Source organism: Chanos chanos, chromosome 3 (genome assembly GCF_902362185.1).
Source record: "Chanos chanos chromosome 3, fChaCha1.1, whole genome shotgun sequence".
Classification (NCBI taxonomy): domain Eukaryota; kingdom Metazoa; phylum Chordata; class Actinopteri; order Gonorynchiformes; family Chanidae; genus Chanos; species Chanos chanos.
In genome coordinates this window covers 17,707,238-17,722,322 of record NC_044497.1, presented here as the reverse complement: position 1 = coordinate 17,722,322, position 15,085 = coordinate 17,707,238, and the positions used below count along the sequence as shown (strand labels likewise).

At 39.7% G+C, this 15,085-nt stretch overlaps 1 protein-coding gene across 1 annotated transcript in view; it reads left to right on the top strand.

Moving 5' to 3' along the window:
• piezo2a (piezo-type mechanosensitive ion channel component 2a) overlaps positions 1 to 15,085 on the top strand; it is a 93,797-nt gene that overhangs the window by 15,994 nt on the left and 62,718 nt on the right. The window contains exon 3 of the mRNA XM_030767388.1: positions 9,712 to 9,837. Coding sequence (XP_030623248.1) covers positions 9,712 to 9,837 — 126 coding nt within the window. The remainder of the gene's footprint in view (positions 1 to 9,711; positions 9,838 to 15,085) is intronic.

Genomic DNA, 15,085 nt, shown 5'->3' with positions numbered 1-15,085 from the left:
GACCTAATGCATGTTTATCTGACTTCTTTTATAAGGTTGTATACTGGTATGCGTGCGGTATACACTCACCATCATCGTGAAAATGTTTATCAGACTTTCTACTCCACCTCTAAGTATCACAACTTACTAGTATAAAATTATACCAATACTTTCGTACTAAATGATGACAGTTAAACATGTGCGAAACATGTATGAAATATCATAAGAAACTTAGAAACTGTAGCCCTGCCTTCAACCTTCAACCCTAAGTTTCAATATTCATAACTGACAAAGCATACATATGGAAAATACATAACAATATACATGTATGCTTGTTACAAGTTTCCTAATATTTATTAACAGCCACTTCAAATATCTCAGCTGAGGGAGACCTAGACCACCCTGTGTGTTGTAAAAGCAAGCTTTACAGAGTGCTGGGGTTTCAGAATTAGCTCCTTGAAGGTAAAAAGAGTAAAACTCAAAAGCAACACATGACCTTTTACGCAGACAAAAGAGACACTTTAGCATACAGTCATAACCAATGGCTTTGTCCAGAATAGAGCCATGACCTGGTCATAAATCCATCACACTCATGATCTGTCCATCATCTTATCAAACCACTAAACCTCTTACCACTTCAGCCTCTCACTTCCACATGCTCACAGAGTTCTCTACCTAACCTTTTTATATATTAATAAGAGAGTTCATTTCTAATATGATTTCTTCTTCTCAACAACATCATCTAGACTTTTGTTTTGATTGTATTCAACAGTACAAATGTATTCAACACTTACCTCATATTCAAGACTACAAGCAACACTAGACCACACTTAGCTCATCCTGACAAGACATGAAGAGATGGTATTGTGTTAGCTGTGGTGAGATGTTTTGTGGCTGTATGGGATTTGCTTTTTTAAGAAGTGTTGTTTATAATATAGTTTTGCTGTTAGCATGAGACCATGCCTTTTGTGCTGTATCTGTGGTAAGAGGGGATAGCTCCGCTGTAGCCAGAGGAGGGGGGAGAGGATAGACGAAAGACGAGGGCCGTCCCTATCTGTTTGCCTGCTGTCCTCCACTCTGCACTCCTTCTCATGTGTCAGCAGTTCACCAGTTCAAACGATGACATCACTGGGTTCCTCTTGTGAACTCCCGGCATGCACAGAGGCTCCATACACTGGCGGACCTTGCAGAAATGAGATAGTTTATAGCATGCACGCGTAGTGTTTGCATATGTATGTAATTCCGTGCAGGGTTAGACATATATCAGCACTGACTCTTATCTGCAAAACAACACTCCTACTTGTAGAGCCTACATCTGCTCTCCTTATAGTCCCACGGTGTGGAGCAAGCTGGAGATAGCTGTTTTGCCGTCCAGCATAAACAGTAAGAGTAGCCAGGGCTATGATGTCAACAGACATGAATTCATCTTTTATCATAGGTCAGCTGACCCTTCATTCTTCTTGTGAAAGTTCCCTTAACCTACAGGTAATTATACTGTGTATGTGTAAATAAAATAAAGCTCAAATAAAACAACCAAGAAGTGAAACCAGCAAAAGACTGAAAACTCTCTTGGCTGTGTCGGATCATTCCAGTGAAGCTCTAACTTCAGAATAGTCATTTCTCATCTGAAGACTAATCATCTGAGTAAAGAGAGTCACTTGAATGAAGTGACTTATAGCAAAGGGAGGTTTTCTTCAGGAATATGCCTCAATTTGGCCTAATTGGAACCACCAATGAAGAGGTAGGAACTGAAAGCTTGGACTGATAGCCCTGATGCTACCACATTTTTTGAGCTGTAGAAAGAGAGATGTACTCACACCATTGATTTTAACTGGCTCAGTTTCTCTGTGCTCACCTGCTCTCAAAATTGAGGTCCAACAGATACAGTCAACCAGTCAAACAGATTTGTTTCTATTCAAATTCAAACCCTTGAGACAGAGAAAGAGAGGCAAACACTCTAACAAGTGATCTCAAAGCTCTAACTGAGAGCACAACTGCCAACATTTTTTTCAGGTTCAGGGAGACAAGTCTACCTGTGCAGATGTGCACTTGACTAGCTCAGCTCCGCTACATAAGCCATGGGTGTATCTCCCGTTGATTTTTTTTTTTTTTTTAAGATTTTAACACACATATTCTACATGCGTGTAAGGACATGTTGTAACTGCCTGTCTGCTCTCTCTGTCTGGTTGAGAAAACTCAGGCCTCAGGGAACAGTGAACGCCAACACTCATTTTCGCTAGAGCTGATGCAAGTTTACGTGTGATATAAAACGTCTCTTACAACGAGGTGATGCTTCATCTGAAAGGAACAAAATTAGTCGCTGTTATAATACACGTAGACACTTAGTCAAACATGGACGATTTCAGGAATGAATTTACCACATAAACACTTCAACTGGAGTGGAATGGAACCAGGCAGTCGCTAGTTTTTGGGGGGGATTTCAGAGGGCTGGGTTGGGGGATTTTTTTTTTAAATGAATTGTATCCAAGTTGAATTAACAGCATGTTTCATCACATGGAAATGATTCAGACAAAAGGAAGAACAATGAGAACAACAAAGACAGTATGCAGAAACAGAATGAAGCTATTCAGTGAACTCGTACAGAGAGAGACCAGCGGTGATAGGTCAAAAGTTTAGGCTCTTGTAGTGTCAGAGCAGCTGACTGTGCTGGGCTGGAATGATTGAGACATTTCCACTCTGCAGCTGTTTCCCCACACACTGCCACCCACCAGCGTATAGGACTCCCAGTCAGCACTCTCAATCTGGCAGAAACAGTTTATTCAGTGCCCTTTGATTAATATTCACCCCTCAATCTCAAATTATTCATCTGTTATCCCACAGCAGGGTTTTTGAACAGCGTCTAAGAATGATACCCCAAAAAACTGAAAAGTGGCACCCCCAGGATGTCTACAAATCTTTAATACCAATGATGTTGGCAGAGACGCTTCTATACAATACAGACATTTCTGTTGTATCTTAAATATCATAAATGTGTGACTGTTACCCTGTTTTAGTGTTGAAAGACTGATGGGGAAAAAAAATAAAACAAGCAAACAAACAAACAAAATTCTCTGTCCACTGCATAGTAGTTGTGTAGTGATCTCACTCAAGGTATTGTTGCAGAATTTTTCAGAGCTGATGAAACTGACTCACGTACTATCACTAACATCATGGCCCAGTTTCATCCAAGGAAGGTGACCCTTGGCACTCATCTGCTGGATCACTTCAGTTCATCAATTCTCTTCTTGAAGGGTGGAAAACATTAGATTTATGTTGGGCAGTTGAACCCAAAGGCCAAAGGCTCTTGACTTTGTTCACTTCACAGTCCTTAAGTGTGTGTATATCTTTGTGTGTGTGTGTGTGTGTGTATCTTTGTGTGTGTGTGTATCTTTGTGTGTGTGTGTATTTTCACTGCTTAGGCCCCCTCCTTGTGCCGGATGGGGCTGAGTCAGTCTCCTTCTACTCTCTACCTCTTTTGCGGTTGACGTCACCAGGACCAGATGTTGTCCATTAATTATGAAGGCAGTTAAATATCTTCGTCAGACAACATTTCAGACACATTTGTCTGCTTCTCTTAAAATTAGGACAATTTTAATACAGCGTTATCTTATCAAATAGAAGTTCTTTTCTCAGTCACACATATATCCAGTTTCATTGGACTTGGATAAACTAATCCACTAAATTGGAAAGCTGCACGGTTGGATGAGCTGACCCTAACGGCCTATATACTCTTTTGAACTTGTAGGGAAGTTGAAATTTTGATCTACGAAGAGAAGTAGTAAAGGAGCACTGAGAAAAAAGCAGTGTCGAATGTGAGGGAAACTGTAAATGGCAAAGAAATGAGCAGCAAACAGGCTGTGTATTCCCAATCAAAACTGAGGGTGTTTTTATCAGAAAACACACAGCCGCTTATTCAACTCCCCTGACCCGGAGGGAGCAGGAAAACAACCGGGCAATCCCACAAGTCCGTCCCCCAGGCACTCGAATGAAAACAGACGTAATCTGTCCGCTTAAGTGGACACAGGAGACAAGACAGCTTCCTGAGGAAACGAAACTCAATGGAGAGGTCATCGGAGTGGGAGCCCAAAGCCTTAACGCTTTCCAAAGCCCAGCCTCGCATCTCTTCCTCAGGAAATCATGCACGATGAGTAACGCTTCTTTGGTGGGAGGAGGGGGGGGTGGGAGGGGTGCAACCATCCCTGCCCCCTGCAGTTCAAGGCAACCTCCCCCTGTAATGGTTTTTTATTTATTTATTTTTTATTTTTGATGAGGTCAGTTGTTCAGATTAGTGTGACCACAAGACATGATGCCGCAAGCGTTGTTTCCTTGAAACATTTTTGTGAACTTTTGTGAAACGGCCTCATCTCAGAGAGAGCACTGAAGAAACAAACGAAGTTTTAGGAAAAATAAACAAAAACTGCCAAACATTTAAGGAAGTTTAAGAATGTTGAGAATCTGCCTCTGCGTCTACTCCATGCTCAAACATCCCTCTTTACTGAGGCATTCCAAGACTGAGTAGCTAGATTTGTGTCTTTAAGCGCCTCTTTGTTCACTGACGAGGTTTCTTGGCAGCCACTGAAGACGAGGTTCTGCCTGACGTGCTCATGCTAGTTTGTCTCTCTTTCAGCGTCTCCTCCTTGCTCCCGCTCTTTCAATCATTCAAACACACACACACACACACCCACACACACACACCCACATATAAAGATAGATATTTTTTTTTTGTAGTGCATTCCTATACATAACTCAAACATGAGTCATGTCATAAAATATAATTAAAGGCTGCTTGAAATGATGTCTAATTCAGTGGGTTAAAATTACCATAGGCCAAGCTACAGAGTGTGTATTAGGCGTCATACTTCTGATTCTTCAAACAAAATTAGGATCATTAGGATTAAATAAAGTGACAGTATGCTGGGGTCTTGAGAAGTTATGAATGGTACATTAAGGAATTTGCTAAGCTTTACATCTGAAGCAACTTGCCTCTGCTTATGGGTGTGGTACCTGGCCTCATATTTTTATACATAAATCCAGCATAAATAAAGCCATCATAAAAAGAGGACTGTTAAGGATTGAAATAAAAGAGTTACTGATAGCTGAGCAGTGACTAAGCAGAGAAGGGAATGACCTCTGAGAGCTGACAGAGTCATACATTTGGCTTGTTTTGAGAAGGAAAGGTTAATAAATTTGTTTAGTCCAATTAATTGCTCTGTCTCTCTATTTCTCCCTCTCTCTCTCTCTCTCTCTCTGCTCTCTCGTACTGCTGCAGGAAATGAGGCCTGCCGTCTAGACTGAGCGAATCCATTTTAAACACAATGTGCCACTGACTTTTTTTTGTATGCTTCCCCCTTCAGAATGACCTGACAACCAGTGTGTCCTTACATTCACTGCCATGGACATACTGTGAGAGAGAATATATAGTGGCTCACTGAAAAATCACTGCACCATTAATCAGCTGAGATGTCAGCTTCACTATTCCGCCCTTTTTTGGTTTAAACAGTAATGGTTGGTAGAAAGAGAGAATTGATATGGGGAATTTGAAATTATTAGATTATCATCTGATTATCTCTTCAACCCTATAAGGTCTTATCAAGGAAACAAGGCAGTGTTTAATTTGAATAATTGTTTACATGAAGTTTACCATCAAATATTTGTGATCTTGTAGTGCACAGGCAACTAGTCCTAGAGAATTTCATATTTACCACCCATTGGCTTGCTACATATTTGTTACATCTGGTCTAAGCAAAATAGTATGTAAAGATGATAGAAGGAGAGGATAGTTACACAGTCTGTTTGTTTACTGGAACTGAATGATGGCACAAAAATGTACGACATTGTGCAACACACCAAATTATAGAGCTATATTACATTTAGTAATGCCATTGCAAGGAACTGTGGAAAAACAATAGGCCACTTTTCCTTTTTTTGTTTTGTTTTGTTTTGTTTTGTTTTTCATTTTACCCATTAATTCCATTTGCATGTAAACATAACCAAGAGAAAAAAAGACTGTAACATAAACCTAAAAAATGTAACACTTTTGCCAGAAACATTTGAATGATCAGAATAGTTGGCAGCACAGCTAAAAGTGGAGTTACAAATGAAAGCTGCCCAAGAATGAATTGATTTAAATCAATTACGTCAATTGCATAAGAGAAGGTCCTTCATCAGCATTTTATTACCCTTCTTATTGAGTTTTACTCCCTCTTGTTTAGCACTGACAGTATTGACTATCAGATGAGATTTCCCATTTGAATCTCCAGCAGTAAAGCTTTATGGAAGCATGATTAGATTACCTGTTGATTGACAGTGTGTTTCCTCTATCATCGGGGGTCGTTTTGCTGTCTCCTAAAGCTTTGTTCTCTGATCAGCGTGAGCGCACACAGACACACTGTCTTTACCGTTGCTACCAAACACATGACGTTGTGCTAGACGGGAGCCAAGTTGCAAAACGAGCATCTCTGGCTTACGAGAGCCAAAGCCTGACCAAGGAGGTTTTACAAATGAACAAAGCAGCTCGCTCCTGCAGTTTGGCAAGGCAGTTTCACCAAGGGATGGTCTTTAAATGTGATTAAGGTGATGAAATTTCAGAATTCCGAATAACTACTTTGGGAATTTTGGCACATACTGAGATCTCAGAACAAGAGATATCCTGGCAGGTCAAGGATGAGGATATGTTTCTATCATGGGGTTCTAGCTACAGGGGGATCATCGAAAATAGTGCTGAGAGAACAATCTGCATGCATCTGCTGGTATTCAAATCCATGCAAGTTGGCCATTAAGGAGAGGAGAACCCAGAGGCCGTCGCCCATATTCTAATGTAATTACGCAAACATTGCCAACGCAACCTCTTTTTTGTCCTCGAGCTTTTAAAACGCAAGCACATCTGGTCCATATTTTGGCTTCCTGTGCCAGTATCGGCTTTCTGCTGTGGATGGCTGTATCCTCAGTGGTGTTTTTAAAAAATTTCCTGGTGTTCCTAATGGCTCCAGAACATGGCAAAACTGTTCTCTCTCCAGACGCCTCAAGTCATTATCAGCGCATGCACTGGATCGATAAATTATTGAATATGACTTTTTTTTTTTCTTCTTCAGTAACCATTTTTGTTCTGGAAAAAAAAAAACATTTGTAGATTAGTTCTTAGCAGAAATTCTGTATGCAGACAAGCTGTTGATTTGGCCTTTTGGGAGCAGTTATGAATGAAACAGTCACAGATGCAATTGGCTGGAAGAACAATACAAATGTCTTGCGTGATTTAGCCAGTAAAACATTTTCTTAAGAGTAGCACCATTGTACTAAGCAGAAAAAGCAAAAGGCAACTTTGACTTGGCAGAAGGCGTGTGTACTTTTCAGATTGGAATATAATTAACTGAAGGTGACAATGTATCAATGGATACGTCCTCTGAAGTGGTGTGAAAAGTTTCCTAGAATTATTTATATAAAAACATTGGTCGTTTCCACATACGCACACACTGGCACACATGCTCACACACCATCGCACTAGCAGTTTTAAAGGGAAAAAAAAGCTATAAATAAAAGAAGGCAGTGATTTCTTTTTCTCATATTTTCTTCCTCACTTAAACAACCATCTGAAAGTCCTTGCTAAACTGAGCTCTCAATAGTGTTGTAATTCACACAGTTTTGCTCTTTCAGACTCAAACAGAGAACTCTGTTGAATTTGGCCTATATACATGACAGTATTTGACTATCCTCATACATTAGGTATTCAACACAGTTTTGTGGTGTCAGACAGACTGAGTTAGGTCTGAAGTATGTATTAAAAGCTACATGTCATTATTTGTTAATAAGTTGTATTCGATAGCTTGTTAATTCCTGGTTAAAGAGCCTGTTGGTAAATTCAACTCAATTCACTATCCAAAATCAAGCAAACACTTTCATTTTCTCGTTATACAATGACAGAAAAATTCTGGGCATTGAATAGAGTCAGACAAAGAAATATATCTTGAATCTATAAGATTGGGTGGAGAAACTGAAAATATTGGTTAAAAATATCTGTGTATTATTACAGTTTGTGTCCAATTCATCACTCAAGTGGTGTTTGTTGCATTGTTAATACAGGAATACACAATCTGGTTGTCTGTCCATTTCCCATAAATTTGATCCTTTTTTTCCTTTTCTTTTTTCTTTGAGCATTGATTTCACAAAGTCCACGGAATCAGAGGGAGCTTTTCAGAGAGTTGAAACTGTTGGAAGATGTTCATCGATGTTCTATAGTTTAGAGGATGACACGTTTCACACTGGATGATAAGAAAACAAAAGGGCATTACAGAGGAGAATAGTCTTGCTGGTATTTATTCCAGTAAATTATTCTGTGGAGCAAAGATTACCTTTTTTTTTTGTAGATCTATAGGATATGTATCTAAGCCAGTCTTCCTGTTACAGCAAATATTTTGAAAAATATTGTGAATGTCCTCATTGTTGACTCTCTTAGACGTGACTTTAATTGAAGGAGACACGTATGCTTATCCAGGCTCTGTGTTAGACCGTAATTTAAGATCCCTTAATGTTAGGCACACAGTTTTTTGGTAACGTTTTCAACCTCATTTTCTATCCCAAGACATTAGTGGGATGGGAAAACGTTCTCAAAAAACCTCCCCACGTTTCTCCCTAATTTCCGGAAAATGAGAGATGTAGGATTAGTTGATTCCCCCTGGCATTACCCATAGCTTGTCTTACTAATGGAGAAAGAGGAAACGCGTTGGCAGGGACCATGTCAAAGAACCCCAGGAGTGTACCTTGGCTTTTTAAAGATGCTTCTCTCATCTGTATCGACTGAATCATCAGTAATAAAAGTTGTTTGTTTCACTAAGGCAATGTTTAGTCCCTCTAGACTGAGCTATGCCTCCCTGTCTCTCTGATGTTACGTACTTCCTTTTTTTTTTGCTTTCAACTGTGGGGCTTTTTTTTTTTTTGCTTTCAACTGTGGGACATATGAATGGTTCTCCAGTGGTTTCTCCATTGTGTTTTAACTACTATCATTTCAAACCAGCAGCCAGTATCCAGCATCCACCCCCAATTATTCCCAACATGCACCCTTTTATTTCATGAGAATGTTTATTTAAGGAGAGGACAAGCTAAAAAACCTCGCTGCTTTTGCTGCTTCTTGTGCTTGAGCTAGCATGCCAAATTGTGTCCTTTCAGTTGTTTTTTTTTTTTTCTTTTCTCCAAATGGCCCAGGCTCTGAACTCACACTGTGCCCAATGGTCCTTATATGACAAACAGCCCAAAGACTGCCAAAACCATCAGAGGTATATGACTGCACAGAGTGAGAGCAGCAGTCTGAAGTGCACTGCTATATTAATGGTAATAGTGGCAGATTATAGCAGCGTTTTCCTATTAAACCCAGACAGACAGGTTCACCTCAGTGAACTTTTACCTTGGCGACTTCAAGGGCTAGATTTAGCACTCCACAAGCCTGCATGAAACTTAGAGAGAACACTGGTAGCCAAAGAACTCATCTAGTGTTTGAGAAACTCCATTTCTGTTCAGAAACTATGAAATTAAAGACCTTCAACTGTGTTTTCATTAAGACCTTTATTTCAGAATCATTTAGCAACATAAAATTCATTTGGTTTTTTTGGATTGACTAAAGATTTCTATGTAGGTCTTGAGGAGGACTACATTCAGTCCATGATTAAACCTTGAATGGACATTGTTGCTGTAGTTTCAGATGTTCTTATTTTCTGTAATTCTGATTTCTGGTTTCTCCTCCAGGCCACACGGGGCGCTTGCTTAAATCCCTGTGCTTCACCAGTATGACATTCCTGCTGCTGCATATCATCTACCAAATCACCATCAACAGCCTGTTAGCAGGAGACAACATAGAGCCCAACTTCAACTGTAAGTACCAGTTTACTCCAGTTTCCCTTACTTCCAGTGCCCTCATGAAACCCAACTCCAGCTACTCACACCACGGCTTATTGATGGACAAATGAAAGGTGTCATAAACATGTTTAAGTATGAGCTCAGCCTGGAGGTTAGGGCGAGTTTGGTGTATTGCCAAGACTCTAATCCTGCCGAAAACAAATATTCAGAGAGAGCTGAGTGACACCCGGACCGCGAAAGGGTGACCCGAGGTCATGGCCCATGCTTGGATCACGTTACCCACTGACAAAAGGAGGGTGGAGGGGTACTTGAGCAGAACCCATGGAGACCCAACTGGGCCTTGGACCAAGACGGCTCGCACACAACTGGCACGAAGTGCTAGCTGCTCTCCCGGCAGCCATAAGCCACAACATCTGTGCTCAAGATGGGGATAAACATGTAATGAACAGCGAGAAGCCTGTGTGCCCAACAGAGCTGCCTTCAGACGATGAATCTGGAGAGCAGGTCGTCTGTCTCGTATCTACGCACAATCATAAAACGAACAAATGACAACAGGGCCCGCGGCAGGACGTCAAATACGTGGATATTATATATTTTTCTTTTACATATGAATGGTTTTTACATCATGTTGTGAAGTTGTGAATCAGGGCATACATAGTGTCTGGACAATCCATCTCTTTGCTGCTGTACCCAAGTGTTAATTGCTTTTTTTGTCTTAAAGAGGCCTATGAAGCATATAAATAAAATCCAAGACTGAGCTGCGAACTACAGCATGACTCTCTGCAGAAACTGTGTGTGACCACTTCAATGATTGAAACTCTTTCCCTATTGAGTCCTATGGCATAAAAACACAATAATGTATCCATAGGAGTCCTGTACGCTGTAGGAAAGCACCACCAGTATCAAATATTATGGCACAATATGTGACATTCTGCATTTGTTTATCTATGTGTGGATGCAAAAGCACTACCCTTGCACCAGCATGTCTTGATCCATTTGCACTGAAAGAAACATCTTGTTGACGCACGAACACACCACAAATTGTGTTGTGTAATTATTTATACATAATTTGACCGCACTTTTCCTGAACAGGCACAAAAAAAGAGGAAGACAAGGCCGAATATTGGACTCTCTCCCATTTTGCAGAATGACCTAAATAGACTAATAACAGTACAGCAGTTTAATAGATTTCCTAATTATTCAGCGGAAGCATGAGCTCTTAAAAGTAGGAGCATTGAATTGGTCATGACAAAGTAAGAAAATCAAATGTTAAGAATATAACAGCTAGAAAAATATTTAAAATGAGCTAAGAATTTTGCATTTACGACTTTTTCCCTGTCCAGCACTTTCTAGGAGACCAACTTGTGCCAAAGGCAACATTTGGCATAGGAAAGCACTAGGGGTCTGATAAATGCCATCTGTTGTGACGGGGCCTTTGAGATATTCAGTAACAAAGTTTATACCCACTGGAATGAAGCTTTACGAACGTCAACAAATGTTTCTGTCAGGCAGTTATGTAACCTTTACGCAAATACCTCGCACAGAGGGACCTTAATGTGAACCATTAACAAATTCTTTTGTTATAGATAACTCTCATCCAGTGGTCTTCATCCTGCTGTTAAGACTAGGTTTTATGTACACAGTAGAGCATTGTGCCACCATGGCAGAGTCTTTTAAGAGAGTCTTGTACTGGTAGAGTAGATGGATGATGAGGATGTGAACTGAACCTCTAGAGTCATGTCTGTAGGCAGCTGTAGCTCAAAGGCCTGAGTGTGGCTGGCTTTGATCAGGCCAGAGTTCAAGGCTCTGGGGAGTACGCTGGATCCCAGCAGAGCCTTCCCACCACATGTGGGGCAGATGTGTGAGGCTGTTTGTGTGTGGTGTCACACATAGTGTGCCTGATTCTGTCTGTTCTGTTATTTCTTCTTTCCTCTCTCTCCTCCTTTCTTTCTCTCTCCCTCTCTGTCTCTCTTGTGTATTTTTATTTCATTTCTTTGATATATGGTGTTATTCAGTTGTCTCTCTTGGCTACTGTCATGTATGTAAACACACAGTAAGGTAATGGCACTGAAGAAGAGTCAAAATATGCTAAACAAACTAAAACAAATTATCATATAAACTGTCATAGTTCTATTGCGCAAACCAAATGGAGTGTAAGCAGTGAACGCACCTGCAACACACTGGATTTTTTTTTTATTATTATTTATTTATTTTATTTTTTTCTCAAGCAAAAGCAGCCTGAGGTATTCGCCATATGTCCCTATAACTTTTCTCTCTGTAATCATATTAATGCCTTTTCCATAATATTCCTCACACTAAGTCCCACTCATTTGTCCATTTAGCTGTATAGAGAGAAAAATAGTTACAACTGTGAGCAAAAACAGTCATGGTAGATTTTTCAGCGTATGGGGCAAAAACTTGGCCAGATCAAGCAAAGTTTGCACATCACCAGGACATAATGAAAATAAATTATTATATGAAACTAAGTTTGGCTTTGTCCAGTCACTGTCTTATACTAGTATTTATATAATATTGAAATTATAGTGTAACTTCTGTGTGATTCAGAAACATATGCTTGGCTGCTGATCAACAGAAATTGTGCCTCTAGTCAGCTACAGAGTTACTTTGAGATGGCTGAAATTTTAATGTGTGTAGCATAAGACCAAGATTTGAACCAAGTATAAATTCCACTCTTGACTCCACATTAATCCAGATCCAAACTGAAATCGTTCAGGTTTTGACATTTCTAACACCATGGCCCAATAATTTATTGAATTATAGCATTGCAGCACAAAAAAACACACGGACAACGTACATATGCTTACAATTTCACATCCATTAGTGCTTATACAACTCAGTGAAGAGACAAAATTGTTGTTATTTTCCTCCATCACTCAATAATGTCAACCTGGAAACAGGCTATGTGTTGTGTGTTTGTGTGTGTTTGTTGTCCAATTACTTAGTCTCTGTTTTCTGTCCAAACTGTTTAAATACTGTAATTTTTGACATCGAAGTGTTTTGACATAACATTTGTTTGACAGTTTGACATCAACATTAATATACGTGTGTGTGTGTGTGTGTGTGTGCGCGCACACACACATACCTATAAAAAGCTGGGTCATAAGACTCAGTGATGATGCATCATAACTCTGGCATGTTCTGTGCTGTAGAGTTATTCGAGTCTTTGAGTTTCTTCAGAAGTGATCGTTCCTTCTGCACGTCTCACTGTTTAGCACTTGAGGACCTGCATTCCCCGTTTATGTCTTTCTGATGCTATGTTTCTATTTATAACTCCGCAGTTCAGCTTACTGAAAATATTAGTATGACCCATCTGTTCTCAGCTTCATGTAAAAGAGCGGAGTTACATGAGTTATGCTCTGGTACTAAGAGCTTAGTCAATAGCAGTATGAATATGAAGGACAGCATATCAAAATCAAAAAGCCAATAGTATCCACTGGACCTCGATCTCAGTACATGTCTGTTTATCCATTCATACATTCATTCAATCGTATACATGATGTGTTTTGGTTGGTGCTCTTCTTGAGTGATTTTTACATGTGTAAAACTCAGTAAGTGTCATAGATATGTTCCTTAGTATATTCGTTCGTTCCATATACATTTTTAATAAAACAAACGGCAGATTTTATAGTAACAAACTCTTAACTGAGCTATTTAAATACGGTAACACAATGACATTGTTAAAAGACTATTTAAAGGCTATTAAAAGATATCATATCCTAGTAATGATATTACACAGTAGTACGTACCCTGTTACAGACTACTTGTCTTACTGGTTGTGTCAGAGAAGACAAATGCCACCCATTTTAGTTTGGACTGGACCATTCAGTCTCCCAACTCCTTCCTGGCCCTGTGCCGTGGGAAGCGAACACATAAACAAGAAGCACTCTTTCACACAGGCAAGGTTATCTGATTGTACACCATTCAAAACAATTTCCTTTGTTATACTATTGGCCAGAAGCGGCCTTGGTTGGTTCTATGCCTTTTAATAGGTACAGTTAACGTCTTTTGACGGATGCCCATGGGAATCACTGAAGCTCAGATATACTCAAATGCACTTAAATGCGCTGCTCAAATAAACTGATCTGGGATCAGATCTCTCTAACCATACTGGAAGGTTCAGTATTACAAGCTCCACTTCAAAGTTGAGCCTAGATCAGTGCCCACAGCTGTATTGTGCCAGTTCCGCTTTTATGGGGTTCTTAGAGAATGACACTTGTCACTTGTTGAAATGGTTCAGTAGCACTGACATCTTTAAATACCATCTTGGTAACATATTGGAAATTACAGCCTTGCCAAAATGACATTCAACCTGCCAATAGCTGTTGGCAGGAATAAATCTAAGAGCAGAAGATGAAGGGTAAAAGAAGAAGATGAAGAAGAAGAAGAAGAAGAAGAAGAAGAAGAAGAAGAAGAAGAAGAAGAAGAAGAAGGTATTTGCTATAGACTTTAAATCCTGGAGTCAAAGTGAGGCAGTGAGCTGAGAAAACAAGTGGCCTTTCTGTGGGAGGGAAGCTGAGGTAAGGGTAGAGATGAAAGCCGGTGAAAAATTACTCCCTCTGCTCAAAGAAAGTGTTGTGGCAAGAGCTGGGCCGCAATGTGAAAGGGCTCACAAATTGTCAATGAGTGAAGAGAAGGAGAAAAAAAAAACAAGCTCTCCCAGAAATACGGTTGCGCTGAGCCCAAAATAAGGGAGATGTTTTTACGCCAGAGCTTGGCAGTTTTTCAAAGCTGCAGGGGAAATACTTGAGATAAAGCACTCTAACAAGAACACAATGTATGAATGCGGTGAAAGGCAATATGGGTGTAGTGTGGTCCAAAGATATATGCAGTTTATCGCAAAACCATATTATTATAATAAAGCTACAGTGTTACAGGGTTTTGCATTCAGTGCTAGTTCAGAAGAAGTTACTAAGAATATATCTATATGTGTGTGTGCGTGTGTGTGTGTGTGTGTGTGTGTGTGTATGTATGTATATGTATATGTGTGTGTGTGTGTGTGTGTGTGTACATATATATATATATATATATATATATATATATATATATATATAAATTAACACACACACAGAGAAATCTGTTTTTGCTGCTGAAGAGGGTGAAAAAGGAAAACTCATATGAAAAGAAAAGAATGTAAGTAACTCTGCTTGTTCAGCTCTGCCAGACTCAAGTTAAGTCTTCCTGGACTGTGAATGTTTTTTTGTTTTTTTTTACCAATGAGGTGCAGATCTTTACTCCCCTTCCA